The sequence below is a fragment of the Indicator indicator genome, chromosome 9 (genome assembly GCF_027791375.1).
Source record: "Indicator indicator isolate 239-I01 chromosome 9, UM_Iind_1.1, whole genome shotgun sequence".
Classification (NCBI taxonomy): domain Eukaryota; kingdom Metazoa; phylum Chordata; class Aves; order Piciformes; family Indicatoridae; genus Indicator; species Indicator indicator.
In genome coordinates this window covers 14,874,873-14,898,015 of record NC_072018.1, presented here as the reverse complement: position 1 = coordinate 14,898,015, position 23,143 = coordinate 14,874,873, and the positions used below count along the sequence as shown (strand labels likewise).

Genomic DNA, 23,143 nt, shown 5'->3' with positions numbered 1-23,143 from the left:
ATAGGACAGAAGAGAGAGGAACAGTGAAGTTTACTGACCAAATCACAGAGAAGGAAACTGTTACCAGTATTCAGTCCTCTCCCAAAGGGGCAATGTTTCACGCTCAGCCTCCCACTCCTAAGTTCTAAATTCCCAGTGGGACAGAATCTGTCTTCAGGTGTGCAAATATACAGTATCCTGCATTTGTGCCACTTGATGTTTTTTAGAACCATGTATTAAAGAGCTGTGGTACAAAGGAGCACAAAAGCAAGCCTTACTAGCAACCTAACAGTTTTTGTTTATTTATAATAGTACAGGTAGACACAAAAAGGCTGTTGCTGAGCCTGATGAATACAAATCTCAGTATTTAATCAAAACCATGGGATACTATATATATCCTTTAGGGCAGATTAATTATAGTGGATTGCCAGTTAGCAACTGGAATTTTTTTTCCTCTCCTCTGTTAATGCCTTTGCTCTGCAATACTTATTCTGAATATTAATGCTTCTCATTTATATGCATTATGCTTGCTGCCCAAGTGCTGATGCATACTCCATGTAGACAGCATAGTAGAAATTCTACTGCTTAGGTACTATTTGGGTCCACTGACACAGGGAAGTTGCGTTTTCCTTTTCACAAGTCCATTAATACATATATTCATTAATGCATGCCACAAATTCTAGTCTTCTAGTTAAAATGACAACTCAAGAAATGTACTTCTGAAATTACTTTTCATCACTTTATTATTAAACATTTTTCTCAGTTTATACTTTGAACATAAATACATAGTTTATGACTCATGTTATAAAAGACACTACTATGTGTTAGAAAACATATACAGAATATATCATAGTGGTTACACTTGCTCCCCTTTTTTCCTATTGTTTTTCATAACTTCTATTAATCCAGAAAAGCAGTATCAGAAAGCAAAATTCCACCTACCTAGCAGCACAGCCTACAGCAGCTATGAAGACATTTGCCAGCTGTAAGAGAAACTTTGGTTCTTGCCCTGCTTTCATAGTAAAGTAATTCCAGTTAACTGTGTATCGCAAAAAATTTGCACCTTGTGCTCAGTTAGTTACTAAAAATCTACTTGATGACAATGTGTGTTTTTAAAGACAGGCATACAGCTGCTCCCTTGCTTTAGAGCTAAGTAAGATAAATAGACACTATTTTCAAAACAGTATAATGTCAATGACAAACCCAGTTCTGTTCTTACTGAAGTCACTGGCAAAACTCCAATGTACTTTCAGAAGAGCAGATTTGTACTTTGTTCTACTGTTTTATTGATAAAACTGAAGAGAATGGCAGCTAGAAGATAGGGTGAATTTCCCTTTAAAACTCCCATGCATTACTGCTAGCAGATCCTGTAGTAACACCATGCACGGATTTCCAGTTGAATGTGTGGTGGACCCTGCTTACTGCTCTTAGTGGTAAAGATCCATGACAGAGTGGAGGCATGATGGCATGGATGTTGAATTCCATGCTGAAACAGCACACAGAATAACATCTGAGGTCTTCTACTGCAGTGTAGCAAAGGGATTATATATGCTTTATACACAGAAGAATCTTTTACTTGTTTTTCAATATACAATCATTAAACTGTACAATGTAGTACTTCCACACAGTGGGCAAAGAGCAGCTCACAGGGCCATAGCTATGGAAGAGTGTAGAAAACGCAACTGACCTTGATCCCACAAGCCAGACAAGCCCAGGCACTGGATGAGGGAGAAATTTTTGGGAAGTGTTGCTAACTGCCTGCCTTAGAGGCACTCTGCCTGGTTTTGGGTTTTTTGGGTTTTTTTTTGTTTTTTTCCCTCTCACCAGGACTCATGCCAACACTAAGCCCATGCCAATGCTGACAATACCCAACTAAAGTTGCAAGATACACAGCAAAAGACACAGAATAAAAGCACAAAACAATAATGAAGGCCCTAAGACTACAATCCATTTGTAACAAGTGTCTTTTGTGACCAGTGAAGTCTGTGCTATTATGGCTTGAGAATCCTGTTCTGATCAGGATGCAGGATGGGGGAAAACATCTGGAAAGAATCTGGGGTGTGTATCTGATTTTTGAAATGCCTGTTTTGGTGCCACCTCACAGGCAAAGGCTGACTATACTGGTATTCTGTATGCCCCTGTGGGTGGCAGGGATGACCGAAGCTATACCCATGCTCTGTCAAACCTGGCAGGTCAGCCCACCCACCAATTTGGCATCAGTTTGATAGAGGTTTGCTTTTTAAAATGGATACACTGAAAATGTAAAAGACACACAAATCTGTGAAATAATAAAAATTTCATCCTTCATTCCCTTACTGGGATGATAACAGTACTGGAGTAGCCAGAAGTTTTACTTGATTCCAGGCAATGCACACATCTCACAAACGTTCTGGATATATTTAATTTCCATTTTACTGAGCTGACAGATAATGTTAGAGTTCTTAACATATTCAACTGCAATGGAATCATCCTACTTTCTCTCTTATCTTTCAGTCTATTGACAAGGGAAAAGGATGTTCCCAGTGACTCCATTCAATATGTTATCTGTATTGAACATATTTTGAGTGAAGGATGTGTCTTATCACCACTTTTGGCAATGTTTTTCTGAGCTGAAGGCTTTGTATTGTATTTCACATGTGCAAAGTTTCTTTGGAAATACACTGATCCATTAAGAAACGACGATTTGGACTCTGTCTAGAATTTATCTTGAACACTACCACAGCAACTGCTTGCCTCACTGAGTGAATGAAGCTGTGCATGCTATTTTCACAATGTCCATTCACAGAATCATGCTTTGCTGAAGCTCTGGGTGAAAAGAGGTGATGTGACCATATCTCTGCTGTTGCTGTTGCACTGTGGCATCATTTAATAGGCATTTGCCTGAGGACACAGCACAGATCAATTGATGCAGGACTTACACCGATAGCGATTACCTGCTCTTCCTATAGATATTTCAATATTAGTATATTTCTCCCCAATTAATGATATAATAATTTCATTATTAATTTATTAGATGTGCATTCTTCCTTAAAAAGTGCCCCAGGCCATGTCTAGCTTTGAAACAGAGTTGTCAGGGGGAGAATGCATTATCAGCACAACAGTTCATATCTGTCCTTTATCTCCATTTTCTGTATGCCCTAAGCCTTGTCTATCTATCCTAAGTCCTATCTGTCCTAAGCCCTCAGGACTTTCTCTGTACCAGAAAGTCAAGTCACAGACACATGGCACCTACCAAGATAATCAATGCACTTTTTGTACTGTAGCATTTTGAACAATACTGAGCATCAGAAATGATAAAAAAAAAAAAAAAATCTATTTTCTGACTTGAAATAAAGAAATACCAATCAACTAATAGAACTGCTTTTGTCCAGACCAAACTCTGGCTTGTGGAATAATGTTACAAACTATAATAGTAATTATCAAATTAATATTATCTCATATTAGACTATTTATTGTTTTCAAATATCTGCTAATTTGTTAAAATCTACAGTCCACGCAATATGCCACTTTGGAAAAAGAAACAACAGCTGATTTACATAAGCAAAAACCAGCATGAGACATGGCATGTATTCCTTGTTTTCCCTAAGTGTTAATAGAATGGAATTATTATATTTATAAATGTGAACATAAATAAGGTAGGGATTCTAAAACCATTTAAAAATGTCTGACCATTGTTGTTCTAAGTATCAAGAACAGCATCAACAGCTGCAAGTTTTCCATGCTGCAGAACGTTCTAAGTATGTGAAGACTGTCTTGCAACCCTTAATCCTGTGATCAAAGTTTACTGAAATTGCTCCCAGGGCTATAGGGTCTATCCACTGGGTCCTAAACTGGCACTTTCTGTAAAAGGATATCAGACTTCTTTCAATAGCAAAGCGTATCTTGGATTTAGTTCGGTTAGATATTTAGTAGCGGGATTTGCCAGACCATCACTGAAGACACCAGTTCATCTTGTCGTTGCTGCTTGGTCTTCTTTTTCACTCTTCTGTGTCCTTGGCCACCAGAAATGACTAATACTGAACTTGCTTTAATTTTCTTGGATCTGTGTCTTTTACTTTTAAATGAGATGTGCTGATCCTTCAAAAGCTCATAAATGTTACTGTCCTCTGGCCTATGTTCTAGAGAATCTGATCCATGAGACAAAGAAAGGTATCCAGAAGATGATGACAAGTCACTTTTTTGGGCAGTGGATCCTACTGAAGCCCCCAGCCAAATTGCAGTGTCCTGAGAATTGCTGAGGGAAGAGCCTGGTCTTTCACTGTGAAGAATGTTCTTTTGGTCATCGTCTTTAGGTTCTGAGCCATGAGGAAGGCTGTTTCTCAGTTTGTTTCTGTTCTTCTTGTTTAGAGATGTAGCTGTTACAAGAAATTTGACTGGGCCATTGTGTGCATGATATGACACTATTCCTCTTCCTGGAGCCAAAAGAAAAAGACATTTAAAGAACATTATTGATTTTAACACAGTGTTCCACCATAATTAGTTCATTAAGCATGCTCAGAAAAGAATAGCTCTTAAAACTCTATTATATGCATCCAGTCTGTCCTTTGCCTTGTGTGTACACAATGCACAGAAAACACGTACAAAAATAGTATATTGTACCATAGCTTTTAGGACTGCTCTGATAAATCAGATGAAACACAAGATGGTGAATTTTAGTTCACTTATTTTGTGCTCTGTTCTCATGACAGCGTGAGTACAGAAATGCTGCTAACTTTTCTGTTGGCACTAACACAAACTTAACACTGTGAGTTTTCTCCAGTAATACACTTACAGAATATGTGGTTTTCAGTCAATCATATTGTACCTCTGTACCTCTCTAGAACAGCATAAGAACATCTATTTAACTGCAACAGACCCCTCCACACTACAGAGCAGGAACTAAAACTCATCGTTCTGAATGGTTATCTAGTTACCATGGCAGATTCATAAGGAAATGTCTGAACAATCACTAGTATTTTCTTTTTTTAGAAGTATTTGAACAGTTGGATGTTGGGAGCACAAAGATTTATACTGTGCAAATCAGAACATATGAAAACTAAACTGCATATGGCCAAATGGCGGAAGCTATACACAATGTCAGTGTATGTGGCTCTTACAGCAAAAAGAAAAAAAAAATATGGCAACATTCTACAAAATCAGCCTCAATATGGAAAAGACCTAGGCTATCAAGGGAAAAAACTCACAGCCCTACAAATCACTCTGTCCAACTTCCTAATGCATTCCAGGTTATAAAGAAACATATTCTGCTTTTACAAAAAGTGCAGTGATTGAAAAAACGAATTACCACTTGGAAGCCACCACTTTCAAGTTCAAATTCCAAACATAGTATCAAAGACTATAAAAATAGATCTCTAAAGGTAATGTTGCTAGATCTGTTAAGTCTGACAAATGCTGACTTAAAATAAATGCAAGAATAGATAGATAATAATCAGCACAAAAAATGGAAGAATAAAACATGAGATTTTTTTGTTCTGCAACTTTGCATTTTCATGTAGCATGGGTTCCATATTTTTAAGAAGTATTTATCCTGTGTCACACTAAATTATTGCTGCATATTTTGCTGAACACAGAGGATTTCATTTTCATTTTGCAAAGTTACATAAGCCTTTTTTTATTTTTTTTCACCCTGAAGGGAGTTGCTAACAGCTTGCCTCATAAAATCTGCCAGCTTCCCTCCACAGCGCAGAAGCTCGAGCAGAATTCTGAACTCAAAACACAGCATGGCAAAGCCCCTATTAAACAGTTTTAGTCTTCCTTCTGCTATCAGCTTAAACATTTGCAAAGTGATAAAGCAGCATTCATCCACTTGTATTTCCAACGGGATAATACAAAAGTAACTCAATAAATGCATCTCTCCAAAATGCAAAAAACCTGGATCGTTACATTTAAAAAATGAAATATATACTCTCATATGTTATAAGTCTCCTGCTTGGGGAGAAAGGGCACAGCACCAATTTACTTAATAACCAGAAAGACAACATACAAAATTTTCAGAACCTGTGTCGCTAAACCTATATGCATCTGTTTTCTCCAACCCTGAAGAACAATTGCTTGCATTTCCTTCTCATTCCCATATATGTGACTATACAAGATTAAAAACAATTAACAATCAACAAGATTAACACCTACACTTTTCTTTTGCCCTAAAAACACCCCAGTTGTCCTGGCTCAAACAACTGAGACCAAGCTAGACAAATGTCTGGTAAGGCTGCAGCTTGAGAACTGGGTTCAGTTTTGGGCACCACAGTTAAAGAGAGACATTGAGGTGCTGGAGAGGGTCCAGAAAAGGGCAACAAAGCTGGTGAGAGGTCTAGAGAACAGGTCTGGTAAGGAGCAGCTGAGGGAACTGGGGTTGTTTAGTCTGGGGAAGAAGCTCTGAGGGGAGACTTCATTACTCTCTACAACTACCTGAAGGGAGGTTCTAGTGTTGCAGCTGCCTCTTCTCCCCAGAATCAAGTGACAAAAAGAGAGAAATGGCCTCAAATTGCACCAGGGGGTGTTCAGATTGGATACTAGGAAAAATGTCTTTACTGAACAAACTGGTGGTTCAGTCACCATCCCTAGGGTTGTTCAAGAAATATGTAGACATGACACTTTGGAACATGGCTTAGTGGTCATGGTAGTGCTGGGTTGACAGTTGGACTTGATGATCTTAGAGGTCTTTTCCAACCTTAATGATTCTAAGATTCTATGAATATAAGGTAAAGCTCAGGAAGAACAACAAATACCATTTCATCACAAAGCTCTGATATATATCTAAACGATACATACAATGTGGCAGGTTCACTTAAACTTTTGACAGAAGAGAAACTAAATGTTCAGTATAAAACCACTGTACTTTCTTTGTTAGAGAAATTTCACTCACCAGTTACTTTGGGAATCCCCTGCAAGCGTGGCACTGGTAATGCTACTATTATACCTAGGTTTGTCCCAACCAGCAATAAACCATGGCACACCAGGAGGCTGGTCACAGAAACACGCTGCTGCCCTGGGAAAATAAGGAAGTTGTCTGTTACTTAAGAGCAATCTGTCAATCTTTGCTGAGATCAAAGTAATTTCAGGCAAACACAATCAGCTGCACCATCTCATTCAGCAAAGCACTCACTGCAAAGGCAAATATTTTGCTGAACTGTGGTATTAAACTTTACATGCATGTCAATTTAAATACTATTAAACTTCTGAAGCATTCTGTCCTAAATCTCCAAATGACAGTACCTAAAAGTGGACAGGTTATCTTTACAAATATGCTTTCAACAAATAGACTATGTTTGTATGTCCTCGATTTTAGAACTGAAAGGCATTTCACTTCACAATACTAAATAATACATTGCCGTAACATACTATACTCAAGATTCAAACCTGTCCAGGATGACTTTTTTCTCCTGCTTTTTATTCTATGAAACTCTACCAGAAGTGCTGTGTCCCCCTGAGTGAATTTCTTTCTCCCCATACAAGAATGGCATTGGCATACTGCAACAAATCCAAGGGAAGGAAACCACAATGATCAGGAGAATGGAGCACATGGTGTACAAAGAGAGATTTAAGGAAGTGCTGTCTGCACCTATCTGATGGGAGAGTGCACAGAAGACAGACTCAGACTTGATTCAGGTGTGACATTCCTGTTCTTATAATATTCAGTGATAGGCTAAGACGCAACAGTGCAAACTTGGAACATAGGAAATTTGGATAAGTAGGGTGATCAAATACAGCAGCAGGTTGCTCAGAGAGGTCCTATCCAAAGACATTAAAAATTTGGCTGGACAAGTCCTGGAACAACCAGGTCTAATTAGGCCTGCTTCAAGAACCATGGACAAGGTGATCTCCAGAGTAATTTCCAATCAAAATTATTTTACACTTCTATGATTTCCTACAACATGTTATTTATGGGATTGCTATTTTCCTAATACATGGCCTTCACAGGTTTCAGAATGGAGCCTATGGCCTGCTCAAACTTTTGCCATGGCCCAGGTTTATGTGGAGAAGCCTTTAAACTGCTGGAATCCTCCAGGCTCAAAATTCTACATGTTCTTGGATTTACGATTAACTTTACTCACAGGAGAGCAGTTATTCCCATCTTCATTAACAACTCTCAGGTTGTTAATCACTTATTCAGCAAGCAGGGAATTCAAATTCCACATCTGATTCAACTTGGATGAATCCACATGTTCCACACTTTGGAAAAGAACCTTAAGTATCACAAATTAATGCATTTTCCATCTCATCCCTTCCAGCTGAGCCAATCTACAGCCAAAAATATATGAATCACAGACCCAGTGGGAAAGCAGGGAAGTAGCAGCTTGCAGCCCAAAAAACTGGAAAGCAGGAGGTGGATCACAGTTCAAGTCTTTTCTTACAGAACTTTAAAAACCAAAGTATTAACTCAGCAAAGGTGCATTGCAAAAGGCACATATAGGGCCAAATCTTGAATCTCAGCTCTGCCTACCCACAATCACACTCTGAAATACTCTAAAAGCATGATTAGTAGGTCACCCTCAGCAGGTGTAACAAGCACCAAGTAAAGTTGAAGAGGCTCTATCAACTCATGCAGACCTTCAGAGACACCTGTGTGGTTTTCCATAAACTGTATGTGTTTATGCTGGTAGGACTGCATCACCCTTCTTTGGATAGATAAGCATGGATGGTCTATGCCCTAGATAAATTGTAAGACTTTTGAAGGCTGGAGTTTGCTATTTTTGATGGAGTTTTTTTGATCGGTTGGTTTAGGTTTGGTTTCTTTTTTTTTGTGTGAGTTGAAGTTGTTTGGATTTTTTTGTTGTTGTTATTGCTGGTTTTGTTGCTGTTTTTTTCTTTTCTGAGATATTAATGGGATTAGTTTCCAAAACAAAGCACACAAAGGTGCTCCTTCAGCACAAAAGAAGTTCAAATAGTGATGCCCAAAGATCTCTGTGTATTGGAGTTTTCAAAAATCTCTACTTGAATTCTGTGACTCAGAGCTCAGGCTCAATCAAATTACAAATGATTTGAGAGTCCTCTCTAACAGCCACTGCCACAGCAAGTGCAAGGTAACTGCAGGTTAGCTTAACTTCACGTCACTTCACTTGAAGTTTCTTTTACAAGCTGCACATAGAAATACCTAAGTACAATTTTAGACTTTTAAAATTATCAAAAACTCCAGCTGCACTTTTGTCTCTCAAACTCCTTGCAGAAGTAAGATGCTCACATTTTTAAACAACAGCACTTTAAAGCTTTTCTAAGGACTTAAAATCTAAAATAATATGCATGATCAGATATATTATGCTCCAACCCTGAAGCAACTTCTAATCAGTAATGTTACACCAGGAAAAACTGGTAATGTGCAATACTGTTTCCATAGGTGCAAAGAGCAAATTATCAGCCCATAACTACAAATTTTAAACACTGAACACAACCTTAAGCATGAACCATCTATAGTGAGGTCAAAAGGAAAACCACTTGCTTTGAAATCTTGGAAATGTAGGAAATATCCGCATCTGAAAATACACTTTGAAATAGCATAGGATAACTACAACGAAATAGAGATTAAAACCCCCCAACTATTAAAATACTGATTTAAAATAGTAATTTATCTGCTAGCCAAATTTTTTAATCATACTGTTATTTTGTGACTTTTTATTTTGCCATATCTCAAATTTGGAGAAAAAAAATAAAGTAAACCCAATTCTTTAGAATGGGTTATGCAGTAAGTGCTGAAATTAATATGTTAAGAAGGGGAAATGATAAGCATAAATGCCAAAACCAAATGACAACTTTTAGATCACACTGTCCCAGTGCAGACAGAACTGTTAAAACCTGTGAAATAATCTGAGATTTTTGACTTTATGAAGAACTGAAGCCAACAATTAACCTTTATTGTCCATATTCTGCTCTATGTTTACCTTTCTCAGGTCTCAACCGTAACAACACCAGATCCAGGTAAATCCACATCAGCCTTCTGAAGTAAAATCGAGGTCAGTGCATGAGCATATGGGTGCATATCCTCTTATATGATATTCTGTTCTTACTGTATAAAAAACAAACCCACTGTACAGATCTGTTTTGTTGGCCTAAAGTTTTCCTCAATCTTTTTATAATTTCCTAGCAGTAAAAGCATAAACCAAGAGCATTTTATGGTTTGGCACCTGGTGTGGTGGGGACAAACAAAAGCTGTAAGCCTCAATGTATAGGTGTTTCTCTGAAGAGAGGAAATGATACATTTTTTTTTAAATTTGCTTTTCTCATATTTCCAGGAAACACACATCCCATCAGAGGATATATGGATATAAACAGAATATAGCAACTTCAGCAGGAATCACCTCTTTGTCATACAGGTACACCTGTCATTGTCCATATGAGCAACGAAAAGGCATGTATCAAGGTCACAGTAATCTATCTAAAAGGACAAACTCTTTTACAGCTGAAAGAAAAAACATGATTAAGGATGTTATTGAATAATGAAATATTGAATGTGATTATAAACAAAAAAAACAAACCCCAAAAACCAAACAAGTGGACTGTCCATTTACAGTGTGATTTTTAATTTTTTTTTTCATTTCAGCTACAGATCACAGACACTAAGCATAAACTCACTCTACCAATGAAGTGCACCGCACTAGTGAATTATGTATATTTGTCTTCAAGTGTTAATAGATTTATTGGTTTTTTTTCTGCTGCTCAGTGTGCCCCCTGGTCAGCCAACAGAGGTGTAGCTGGGCCATTCATAAGCAATCCAGCTGTACTGTGGTTTACTTGAAATTGGACTTTTAACAATGGTGATGCTCTTCCTCTCAACCATTCTCTTTTCTCATATGGCATTTGTACTTTGTTGTTGTTATGTTACAGAACATCAGCTTCTTAATATTGTTAGGAAATACCTCCCTGGACTAAATGCCTATGTCATGGTTGCTTCTGTGGCCCTGGTTTTATTTCCAGTCCTGCATTTGCATTCCTACACCGAAACTTCCAATAACCCCAGAACACAAGACCCCTCCCAGAGATTAAAAATGTTACATGCAGCAGATAAAAGACTCTGCCAGATAAAGTCTGCATTTTACATTACAAAATTTTGCCATATGACATGGACAAACACCTCCTGCACATTTATCTTACACTTCTTCCTCTGTGATTCTGTCCTGCCCATAGTGCTTCAGGTTGCCTTCCTCAAAGGAGGCACATCCTTCACAACAAGCAGAACAGGTGGTGACATTTAAAGCCATCTTCTAAGAGCAAACTTGGGAAAATCTAATGCTATGAAAACTGGCTACTAAGGTTATGAGAACCTCCTACTCCTCTATCTTAATCAGTTACTACAGCTATCATTTAAAATACAGCACTGTAACTTACATTAACTGTTCCTGACAGTGATGATCATTTTTTCTTCTACTGTATAGCAACAAAATTATTTCAATAACTTCATGGAGTGATGTTCCTGTCATTTATGTTGCCAGATAGCCTTACTGGGCTAATACTACATGCTGTTGTTACTACTAAAATGTGGGCAAAAGAAGTCCAGCTTCTTCAAAATTATATTCAGATCTTGCCTCTTTAATCTGTTCAGAATTAAGAAGTCATAAAAATCCTCAGTACAAGCAAATATATGTTTTGTAAACACACAGCTATTTCACAGTCTCTCTGTTCTGCTTCGGTGTTTTTTTCAATTTTTTTCTGCTTTATCCTCAGTATATACTACACAGAACTCGATTTATTCTCTGGTCGCTTTTAGTATTAAAAGATTCTTACTGCTGCTTTATTATGTAAACCTCCTACTCCTTTCTTTTAGCCTTTGTTGTTGCAGCATTATTTAGATCGTATAAACAGGCCCAAGAGCAACTACTAAATAACTGAAATTCGTTTCATTTTTAGAATGGATTCTCCCTTGGAACATTTGCTGTAATAACGTCCCACTCCTGAAATAAACTCCCATTTCCATTCACTGGCATGCTTTTTGCAAAGACACTGAGGAAAAAAAAAAAAAGGAACTAAAACAGGGAAGAATAGCTAAAATTTTTTACCAAAAAAGAAAATCATGTTACGTCAGCAGTTTTATTGCCATGGCAATGAAAACTAAAGCTACATTGTGAAAGGTTTATATATGCAGAAATTATGTATAAGGGAGGTCCTAATTCCTTTTTTCTCCTAACATAAACAGTAAAACATATTAAAAATTAATCTTCTTTTTACAACTGATCTTGATTTCTTTGCATAACTGCAATGAATTCAATCAAATGACCTATTTAAAGGGAAACTGATTTGCTGCTGTTCAGTGCTGGATCTACAGTCAAATACCACATGTGAAAAACACTCTGTCTAGAACATGATAAAAATGACAATTTAAAAATAGAGCTTTATTGCAAAGCTTAATGTAATCTGAAAGAAAATATGATAAGATGACAGAAACTAAAGAAGTAAAACATTTCTGATGCACAATTTGTAACTCTTGTAAGAGTATAAACACAATCCCAGTGAAGGGAGAATTGGCATCTGCTGGAAAAGAAACAATAAAGCTGGTGCACATAAGAAGGGAGAGACAGAAAAAAAAAAAGTTGTTTCTTCATGGACTCCTCCTGCTCATGCCATGCCAGCAGCAGTTTTCAGTCCATTTCTTTTCCTAGCACTGCCACAGCTTCAAGCTAATCTGCTTGTTGATGACCTCCTAGTCACTCACTTGCAACAATGATATAAACCAGTGCAACTGTGAACTGCGGATTGGGAGTGATTGAACAGTTTCTGTCTTATAATACTTAAAGATTTGTTAAACTTTACCTTAATAACCACAGGTTCCATCTTATAAGGCTAACCTTCAATTAAAAAAATTTAAGCTCTAATCAGCAAAGCACTGAACATACTCTGAAATGACAGTGTGAGTGGTTCAGCTGAGTTCTCTCTACTGTTAGAAAAATTAAGCAAGTAGTTTTTAGGTTCAGATCCTAGGCAAATTGACTCCATCATGTACTTTGATACTAAGTTCCAGAAGCAAATGCTAGACTCTGCAAAGCAAATACACAATCATAGCAGATCACACTGTCCTACTGCTTCACAGTCACATACACACAAAAACAACAACAAAAAAAAAGACAAAATGAAAGAACGCACCTGTTTATCTATATAATTACATTTACAACCTCTAAGGAGGAGAGATGCTACTCAACCAACCCATTGCTCACATAGTTCTTCTGGGCAGGAAACAGACTGTGATTTAGGAAAGCAAATAGCCAGACAACAGTTGTCAAAGTCCAAGATTTTGACCTAATCTACACCACTCTGGAGAACAACAGGGATAAAACAAAAATGTTATCAGTGTGATTCAGCTACCTGGCAACATATTGTGAACAGGTGTGGCAACATTAATATCCTGGAGGTGTTTCAGTGTCTCAGTGTGGAACAGGCGAAGAGTAGATCCAGATGTGAAGGCAATCCAAATTCCCACTCCAGCAACAGCCATGTGAGAGATTACCATCCCTTCCTCTTGATGGGCTTCAAAATGGCTCTGTAAGAGAAACAGGAGATGCAGCTGAACATCATTCAACCTTTCTTACCAGCTGTTCAGTGCAGGTGCTGTATCTCTGCCCTCCCTATCAAGGACAAAGCCAGCTTCCTCTGTTCAGGAATATGTTCTGACTGCTGTATATGTGGTGTTGATTTTCCTTTTCCTGGTTTTTTGTTTGTTTGGTTGGTTTTGGGTTGTTTTTTTGTTTGTTTTTTTTTTTTAATAAACATCATCATTAGTGTGGAAGGATTCTTAGCTCTTGAGCCACAATTCTACCTAATGATAGACTAACTTCACATTAACTTAGGAGCTGTATTTAACAAAAACATTGCAGGCTAGGAGCTAGCAAGCCTGTAACAGCTCAGACTTAAGAGGATTTTGTATTTCTGTATTGATATTCCTTTGGGAAAACTACCACGGAGGAGTTTCCTGGGAGTGGGTAGCTTTTTTTCCTAATATGTTACTTTCATCTACAGCAGAACTCCAAACATTAAAAACCATTTTTATTCTGTTCTGTTACAAGGTATTTTCAGAACAAGGATCACAGAATCAAGGAAAAAGTAGTCTTTAGAAGGTAGAGTGCTTATGATTACAAATACCCAATTATTTGCTCAGTTAAGTACATAATAAGGTAAGCCTTAATACTGCAGCTTTTTTTTTGACTTATAGACACTTCTGAACTTCACAACTGTTCAGTAATTTATCTTCCCATCCCTCAAAATCTTGATACTTTTCACCAGAAAGGCCAAAATCCTTATTCTGAAGATAACTAGCACAAGACATAGACCTTCTTCCTTCATGTAGTGTCTCCACAGTTATAACTTCTGCACACTTCCAGGACAGCCAAAACCTCTCTACATGCCCCTGTTAGTATGCAGGATAAAGCTGTAGCAAAGTTATTTAATCATTAACAAGAAGGAGGAATTTTTTTTCCCAGTTTTGTACCGTAAGCAAACTGTCTCTGAAGTTAATGTTTTAAGCCTTTTAAAACTAATGGTTTAAGCCTTTTAATGTTGTGCCAGCTATTATCAAATACAGAGAGCTATTCTGATAAACAAACTTCCTTGTCTAAATAAATGATATACTGCTACTTGGATACAAATCTCTCTCTAAAGGATATGGGAGTAAATATCTGCTCTAATATTCACACTACTTATTAGGTACTCCTAATTATAATTGCAGATATATGCCAAGGTACCCCCTTCCCCTTGTAAAAGTATTTTTAAATTTTTCATGAATTACAAAGTAAGGGTTACATTCTGGTCATCTTGCATCAAAATCTAAATTACATGTATCTCAGGATAGGATGAGCTCTTAGCCCAAGAAAGTTATGTTTTGCACATACTAGGGTTATAGATACAAATTGTTCAAACTCATCATCTATATTCAATAAACAGGCTAAGATCAGAGACAAAGAATAGAAGTTAAGTTTTCACTAAGTGTAACTTGATATTATACTTAGTAGGCATTTAATTTTTTTTTCAAGAACTTTATCACTCCATAAATTATTACTTCCCACTGAGAAGCTGACTGACTGAAAAGTAAGGGGTATGATATTTGTTTGGTTTGTTTTTTCTTTTTCCTCTCTTTAGGAATGTTCTTCAAATGTTTAGTTTTAAGTAACTGAAGAGAGAAGTACCTTGCAGATGTTAGGCAGTGGTTCAGTTCTTGAGTGCTACTGTATTACCTCTGATAACATCACTGCAGAACGTAAGATGTGCATTTTCTGACAGGCACATTTATAGTCACATTTTCCCTCAAATAGCCTGCTTTCATTTTTTACCAAATTATACATACAATTTGAAAATCATATGATTTATTCAACAGAAGAACTCATCCATGAACACCACTTTTCAAAGATAGAAACAGCTCTTGGGGCTGAATTTCCTGATACACTCATCATGCATGTGTCATCGCAAAAAGGATTTAAAATAGTAACTTCTATTTACAGACTCGTACATCCCTACGCTGATGACTTTTCAAAACTTCTTAGGGACGGATACAAGGCTGCTAAAGTGAACTTGCACTGCTTGAAATTAGAAGAAAAATGAGGTAGATCATAAGAAATTAAATTTCTCTGGAGTGATCTGACCACAGCTGATCATTCTGTTGCTGCCACTGTAAACAACTTGCACATGCATTTTTGTCACATTCCATTTTTACCAGCCAACTCATTACCCTCCTACTTAGTCTGTCCTGCTATTCCTACAGCTGTCTGCTGAAACATGTAGACACAGTTAAACTGTAACACTGTCTATGCCACAAAAAGCAAGTGAAAAACCCTTCCTCTCTTCAAAGGGTCTTCTAACACGGAGCAGGAACACACCTCAAAACTACATTATTTTACAAATGCCGAAGTTTGTATACAGAGGAGAGTTTTGGTATCTGTTTCAATTACATGTCTATCTGAAAACCCAGTAGCTGGTCTTTCTCTTCAATTACTTTTTTCTTCTCTTTTTAATTCTCATAACAAGAAATACAGATACAAAGAGACAAAAAAGTCTTATTTCCCTTGTTATCACAAAAATTGAACTTCATTTTACTTTTCTCCTTCAGTTTTCAAACCTACACGCCTCACTATGGAGAGCCCAGCTTTTTTCAGGCTCTCCCATTCAAGCACTATAGCAACAGGATTGCTGCAGAAGACCTTTTGAATGCCTCAGCCTGCCTGCCCAGCAGTGCAGCCCGACATAGCTCACCATTGTTTCATCAGTGCCGGGCATAGCTGAAGTCTTTCATTTGAGGAGGAGCTCACTTGGACCAAACAACTGTGCCAAGAACTGAACCATGATTTCTCAAGCTTCATGAGAGATGCATAATGGGTATCATTGTCCACAAGGTAAAGCAAATGACTTACTGCTTTGAAGAAGTTACAGTACTTGGGCAACATACACTCTTGTAGATGGATTATCACTTGGTTTGTTGATTCAGCTGAACATTTCCGAGTAACTCCTGTATAGTTAGCCAAGTTTAAAAACAAGATGAAACAAAGCAGGATGGAATGCTGTTCAATTGGTGACTTTATTCTGTTAAATACTGTCATTTTCTGCAGGTTTTAAACAAACACATACTGCCTTTGCAGAGTGTAAGGGTCTACAGGCACAGAGATGACTATGGGACCAAGTGGGATCAACAGCAATACAGCTGTCAAACCCAGGGTCAAAACTGAGGACAAATCTCATTTTCCCAGAAAGAGTGTTGGAGTATGTAGAATCATAGAATTTTCAGGGTTGGAAGGGACATCAAGGATCATCTAGTTCCAACCCCCATGCCATGGGCAGGGACACCTCACACTACATCAGGTTGCCCAGAGCCACATCCAGCCTGGCTATAAGAAACCTCCAGGGATGGGGCTTCTACCACCTCCCTGGGCAACCTGTTCCACGGTCTCACCATCCTCATGGTGAAGATTTCTTCCTAACATCTGATGTAAATCTACCCATTTCTATTTTTGTTCTATCATTACCTGACACCCTAAAAAGTCCCTCACCAGCTTTCTTGTAAGCCCCGTTAAGATACTGGAAGGCCACAATAAGGTCTCCTTGGAGCCTTCTCTTCTCCAGACTGAATAGCCCCAACTCTTTCAGTCTGTCCTCATAGGACAGCCTCTGATCATCCTCATGGCCCTTCCCTCAACATGTTCCAGCACCTCCAGATCCTTCTTGTAATAGGAGCTCCAGAACTGGATGCAGTATTCTAGGTGGGGTCTCACAAGAGCGGAGTAGAGGGGGAGAATCACCTCCCCGGACCTGCTGGCTATGCTTCTCTTGATGCAGCCCAGGATGTGATTGGCTTTCTGGGCTGCAAGTGCACACTGCTGGCTCATGTTGAGCTTCTCATCCACCAGCACCCCCAAGTCCTTTTCTTCAGGGCAGCTCTCAAACCAGTCACTGCCCAGCCTATATCCATGCATTATAACTGATGCGTTTCCTTTCCAAGGAACTTGAGGCACTGTGCCAGTTTGGACCACTGTGGCAATAAAAGACATTTCCTAAAATGCTCCATTATGGTAACTGTGGTGGGTTGAAAATTCCCCCCAACATTAAACTACCTAAAACTACCACAGTAGCATACCATTAAAGCAAGTGAATTAAGAGTTGTACTGCCATCAAAGAGGAAAAAAAAAAATAGGAAAAGTGCATAACATCCAAACCTGCTCAATAATTATTTAAAAAAATAAACAAGTATCTTAGAAAAGCAAAGAAGCATGGAATGAGGTTATTTTCAAGGACAATGTACTTCTCACTTAGCAAATGCACAGACATGTACGTATGAGGTACCTATGAAGGGCGGAGTGACTCATCAAGTATGGAGTTTACTGAATGGTCTTGAATATTCTCATTGGCTTACACAGATACGGCCTTAAAAACTAGTCAGGTGCTGTTTCAGATAAGGTATATGACACAGAACCTATGTGTCTGCATTATAGTAGGAAAAAATGAGCAAACAAGCAGCTGTAATTTGAAGTACATGGAGAAACAAAGGAGTTCAGCAAAGGGTAAATAGTAACAGCTGAGTCCTGTGCAACAGCTGGATTCCTGCTGAGAGAGAAAAGATGAATATTACACAAAAAAACCCTTGAGTCAAATAATTACTACTAATTCTCAACAAGAGGGTACAGAGAGAGAACAACCATTTCCTTTGCTGCTGTTTGCCTTTGTACAACAAAGCTCCTGCTCTGCAAAGTAAGGAATAGGTAGTTCAGATGTATTCAGCTGCTGGTATTGTTAAAATATTCCCTATAGGCAGTCTAAATTATCTCATGTATAATATAATATTGAAACAATATTGCCCATGAATGTGATATGCACATCATAGCAGATTGCTTGTAGAAATACAAACCCAAGAAGTATCTAGAACAAGTCAGGTAGCAATAGTGAAAACATTAGCGAGCTGTTTAGTTTGCAAGATGATGAAAACAAGATCAGTATTTGTGTATGTCTTGGAACCAGTGAAGAGGTAATGAAAAAAAAAATCATAATTTGTTCACAATTCTATGAGGAAGATGACATGCCAAGGTATGGATATTTTCATGGAATAAAAGAGTCTTAGCTAGTCATAAAAAAAACAAAACAAACCCCCCCCCCCCCCCATTTTAATGAATAAAATTATCTGTGTTGACTAAACATTACTCAACCCATATGCACCATTTCTTATATGCTGTTTGCTGCAGCACTCATTGCCTGTGTATTAATTATAGCTATAATTAATACAATGGATCCGTAATAATCTGAACTCTGAACAGCTTGGATAGGTTAGTTTACACAGCACTCTGGAAATGAAAAAGCATCCTGTGATGCTTTTATAAGAAAACTCGTAGTAACAGCTGAAAAATGAAACTACTGTGTGTCAGAGATACTGATAAATTATTTTTTATTTTATCTCTCTGAACTTTTGGGTTCAATACTGCAATCCATTATGCTATAGTCTATTTTGATAGAGTGAGCTTTATACATTATTTAATTCTCAGAGCTTGTTTAACTTCAGTTTTGTTCCTGTGTGCCAAAACAGCACAGCTCAAACTGCAGCCATACCACCTGATCTAGGAAAACATTTGAGACCGAATTACCAAACTAATTTACAGAGATCTGGTGGCATGTAGCCAACCTCTCACAGGAGCAATCTGGCTACGATCTCTTACTGTTACAATTTATTTCTTGGTAAGAAACAGAAACATTAATCATCAAAGTCCGTAGGGCAGTAACCAGGTGTGTCAGAGGTTACCCTGCTTGCCAGGGATGCAAATGAAAACCAACTTCAAGTGCCTATCCAAATCCCTCTTCCAAAAAAATCATTCCCTTATCATACCATTCAAACTATGAACAAAACAAGCTTTAAACAAAGTAGGAAAAATATATGATTCCAGCATCTACTGGGATGAAAGAACATCGCCCAGAAAGCACAGATAAAGAAAGAGGAAATTAGTGTGTTAGTTATTTCCCTGCAAACTCATGACAATGACTCACAGAATCAATTGTACCAAACAGACGATTGTTGGGAGAAAACACGATCATCAGTGAAACAAAAAAGCAGCAACAAAGCACACACAGAACCAGGCTGTGAGCTCATCATATCTCCTGTTTGAGAGAACTTCACGGCTGTAAACATCATGCAGTTCAGTGTAACTGTATTGTAGGTTGAAGAAGAGGTTTAATTGCTAACATTTCATCAACTCCACATAGACCGCAAAGACATTTTTTTGGTGGAGGCTGCAATTTTTACAGAAAAGAAGGTTTAATGTTTTCTGGAAAATGTAGTCACAAACATGAGCTTGAACCCTTAACACTTACCTGTCCTTCCAGAAAAGTTGACTTTTGTATGATTATTCACTAGAAAATATTTTTATGCAAAGCAAATTTTTGTAGGCCACTGAGAAAAAAAAAGCCAGAAAAATTTATTATGAAATCATTGTAAGAGACAAGTAACATCTAACTATGTAGAGGCAGACTCTGAGTTAAACCTTCTGGAAATAACAGGCAATTCCTGCCTTTCCTCAGATCTCATTTTTAAGCAAGCTTCTTGCCCCAAACACTATATGAGTTGCAAGCACCTTTTGAAAACCTGGGGGAAAACATAAGCAAACCCAACTCTAGTGAGATGTCAGCAGATTACATCACAGAGGAATTTCAAACTGTGAGGAGTAGGAATTAACAGAAGTGAAACCATACTTCATGCAAAGCTTTCTGAATCATGAAGCTTCTTAATCAGATGTTAATGCTTGGAAGTTCACCACTTATACCCTGTAGCACAATACAAGAACAATGTTTTTAAAAGCATTACCTCTACGGAATGAGTCGCCATGCTGATTATAAAAATCTGTCCACCACATGCAGCCCAAATAGTCTCCTCCATCACAAGCAGACTTCTAACAGGCAGAACCCCCAGTTTAACTATCTTCTGAGGTTCTGTGTTCCATGTCCCATCTTCAACAATAATAAAGAAGAAGAAAGGTTATACAAAACAAAATGGTAATCTTTGTTTCAAAACAGGTCTGAAAACATTGGTTGTCAAGTGTACTGCTCCAGTCTCTGTAAGTTGCCACTTCAAGCTACACAGTGATTTATGGATGTTTAAAAGTAGCTTCCAGTTAGTAAAGCTAATGCAACATTAAGGAAAAAAAAACAACCAAACTGTCATGTATTTGTTAACTGAACAAATCTTATCTGGAATAATTAAGAAACAAGGAATCCCACACTGCAGTCCTGATACAACCACTATCCTTTCCAGAGAAAATACAGTCAGAAAGCCGTGGCTGATAAAATTTTGTCCAACTCAGAATGAGCTCACAACTGACTTATTTCAAGGTGAATCAAATTCCAACTAGGACAGAATCATCTTTCCCATGAAAAATAATCAGCAGTATTTTTTACTGCAAGTTCTAACGATCTCAAATGAATCTCTAAGAGGACATTGATGGAAAAGAGGGCATTGATGGAATGTACTTCCTGCTTCAAGATGCTTCACTTAAGAACAAAATTTGGTTTATAAGAAATGAGAACTTAATTTTGTGCCATATCTTCACTTTTCTTATTTTTTCCCTCATCAGTGTTTTCTGTGGACTGTATTTAGCAGATCCAAATTACATTATACACACATATGAGGTACAACAAATGATTCAGAGACCTGATAAAAACTGCATGCTGCCACTTACTGCTCTGGTCACTCTCTTAGAAAGAAGGATTAGCAAACTATTTTTCTCAAATTTAAGAGCTAGCAACATAGGCTTCTTGAATTAGTTATAGTTGTGTCTTTCATACATACAATTTGATATACTAAATACATCATTAATCATTTAAATACTTTGCTACTAGTTTGCTTCTACTGTATATACTCATTGAACATAAAGTCTCAAAGATCACATTTCTATCCATTACGCTTCAGTAACAATATCAAAATCTGTTAAAGTACCTGGTTTTTACATCAAGATAATATATGTCAAAAAAGGGCTCATTTTCACACTTGAAAGACTTCTTCCTGCATAAGCTGCAGAAAAGTTGTTGACTGATTTCAACTCAGTAACCAGTTCAATTTTGATTTATGAGATTAAGGTAAACATGTTTTTAGGCAAGCACTTAAGTACAGCTTTTTTCTTTTCTCCCAGTGAAAAATGCATCTTTATTTATCTGCTTAAGCAAAGGAGTATGACATTATCTGCTTCAAAGTAACAGCAGCAACAACGAGAAGCCTCCGCTTCGGAATACTTCTCATTGCTTCTGCCATCTGCATGACACAAACATCACTGAGTCACTCTCAGGATGTGGCTCTCTTCCGAAAGCATCTTTGTAAAACTGACATTTAGTTTTAGGCTGTCAAAATAATTTTCATTATTTTATTTTGCAAGTGAGAACAGTGTTTCCAGTTATTAGCCTGCAAACTCTCCCAGCAATGTCAAAGTCATTTTGTGTTCTTGATGACTCATGTGCCATTAGTAATAAGAAAACTTCTGGAAAAGTTTTCATTTGCTAGCAACCATGTTATCATGAAATTAACTTCTCAGGTGGAACCTGCCTATACCCTATGAACACTTTAACCTCTGTAGGCAGTTCAGTGCAAAGCATTCAGAGAGCAGAGCTGCACATGTATGTGCATTCTGACTTCTGTTGCATATATTATACTGACTGCAGTTGTGTTGGAACAGCATCCAGCACATAGCAGCCTCAGGCTTCCTTTTTAGACATGAAACCAGCATAAGTCTAATATGTTCTGAGTGGCTCTTCTGAGGTACAAAGACTGTAAATTTGGGCAAAGAGCAGAAATGCTGAGAAAGAAGTTACCTTTTCTTCTGTAGTTATATTTTGCACCAGACAACACAAATGCATAGACAAAACCACTCACTGAATTCAACAGCTCTTCCTTTTAAATACATTCCAGTTATACATTATATATAAAGCATAGCTGATACTGATGTAGCAGGTAAATAGGCATTTTCCTGATCTCAGCTGTGGACTCAGATCTACATTTTGCTTAAATTTCATTTTGAGCATCTAAGTGTTTGGTTTTTTATTTGTTTGTTTTAATCTGGGTCATTATACCCTTAACTTCCATGCAAGTCCTCAGATGGCTAAGCATTAAGCCATGACATTAATTTTGATCAAGTACTACTTAAAATTATCTATAATCTGTAAGAGTTTTGAATGAAAATGACAAAATAGTGCTGGTGTCAGGTGGATGTTCATTGCAAAATAAAAATTCTAAAGCAGCTTACTGCAAGGTAGGAAAGGGAGTTCAATACTACCAATGCTATGAATACTATCAGTGGTAGGAGTATTTGATTCAACAAACATGCATACCGAAATTCAGTTGTCACAGAACCATGTTCTGTTAGCATAGCACTTAATCCAGTTAGCTTTAAGAGTTCAGTAGGATTGGACATGCAAAAATGGTGATAGAGATCTGATGTCTCTCATGTTACCATGACTTGATACAAAGAAACTGCAATCCCACCTGATACATTACTTGGCCCAGAAAAAATCCAAAGTGATTGCCCTACCTAGATACCCTAAACCCATGTATGTGATAAGACTCTTCTGTAATACTTTTTTATTTCTTCCTGCTAACATTGCCGTCTTCCAGATCAGACAGCATCTGAGACAGATGAGGGGATAAAAAGGGTGGAAGGAGACTCTCTAGTCTGGTAATTAGGGCAGTATTTAAACGATGGGTTAGCAGCATTCTGGTCCTTGCTTCAGTGAATCCTTAATT

General features: G+C 37.6%; 1 protein-coding gene across 1 annotated transcript in view; it reads right to left on the bottom strand.

Annotated features, from left to right (window-relative positions):
- Positions 1-3,798: 3,798 nt before the first annotated feature.
- Positions 3,799-23,143, bottom strand: part of ARHGEF10 (Rho guanine nucleotide exchange factor 10) — a 98,940-nt gene continuing 79,595 nt past the window's right edge. The window contains exons 25-28 of the mRNA XM_054383770.1: positions 20,222-20,364; positions 13,267-13,441; positions 6,845-6,967; positions 3,799-4,391 (exon numbers count right to left, since the gene is read on the bottom strand). Of these exons, the coding sequence (XP_054239745.1) occupies positions 3,877-4,391; positions 6,845-6,967; positions 13,267-13,441; positions 20,222-20,364 (956 nt within the window). The 3' untranslated portion in view covers positions 3,799-3,876. The remainder of the gene's footprint in view (positions 4,392-6,844; positions 6,968-13,266; positions 13,442-20,221; positions 20,365-23,143) is intronic.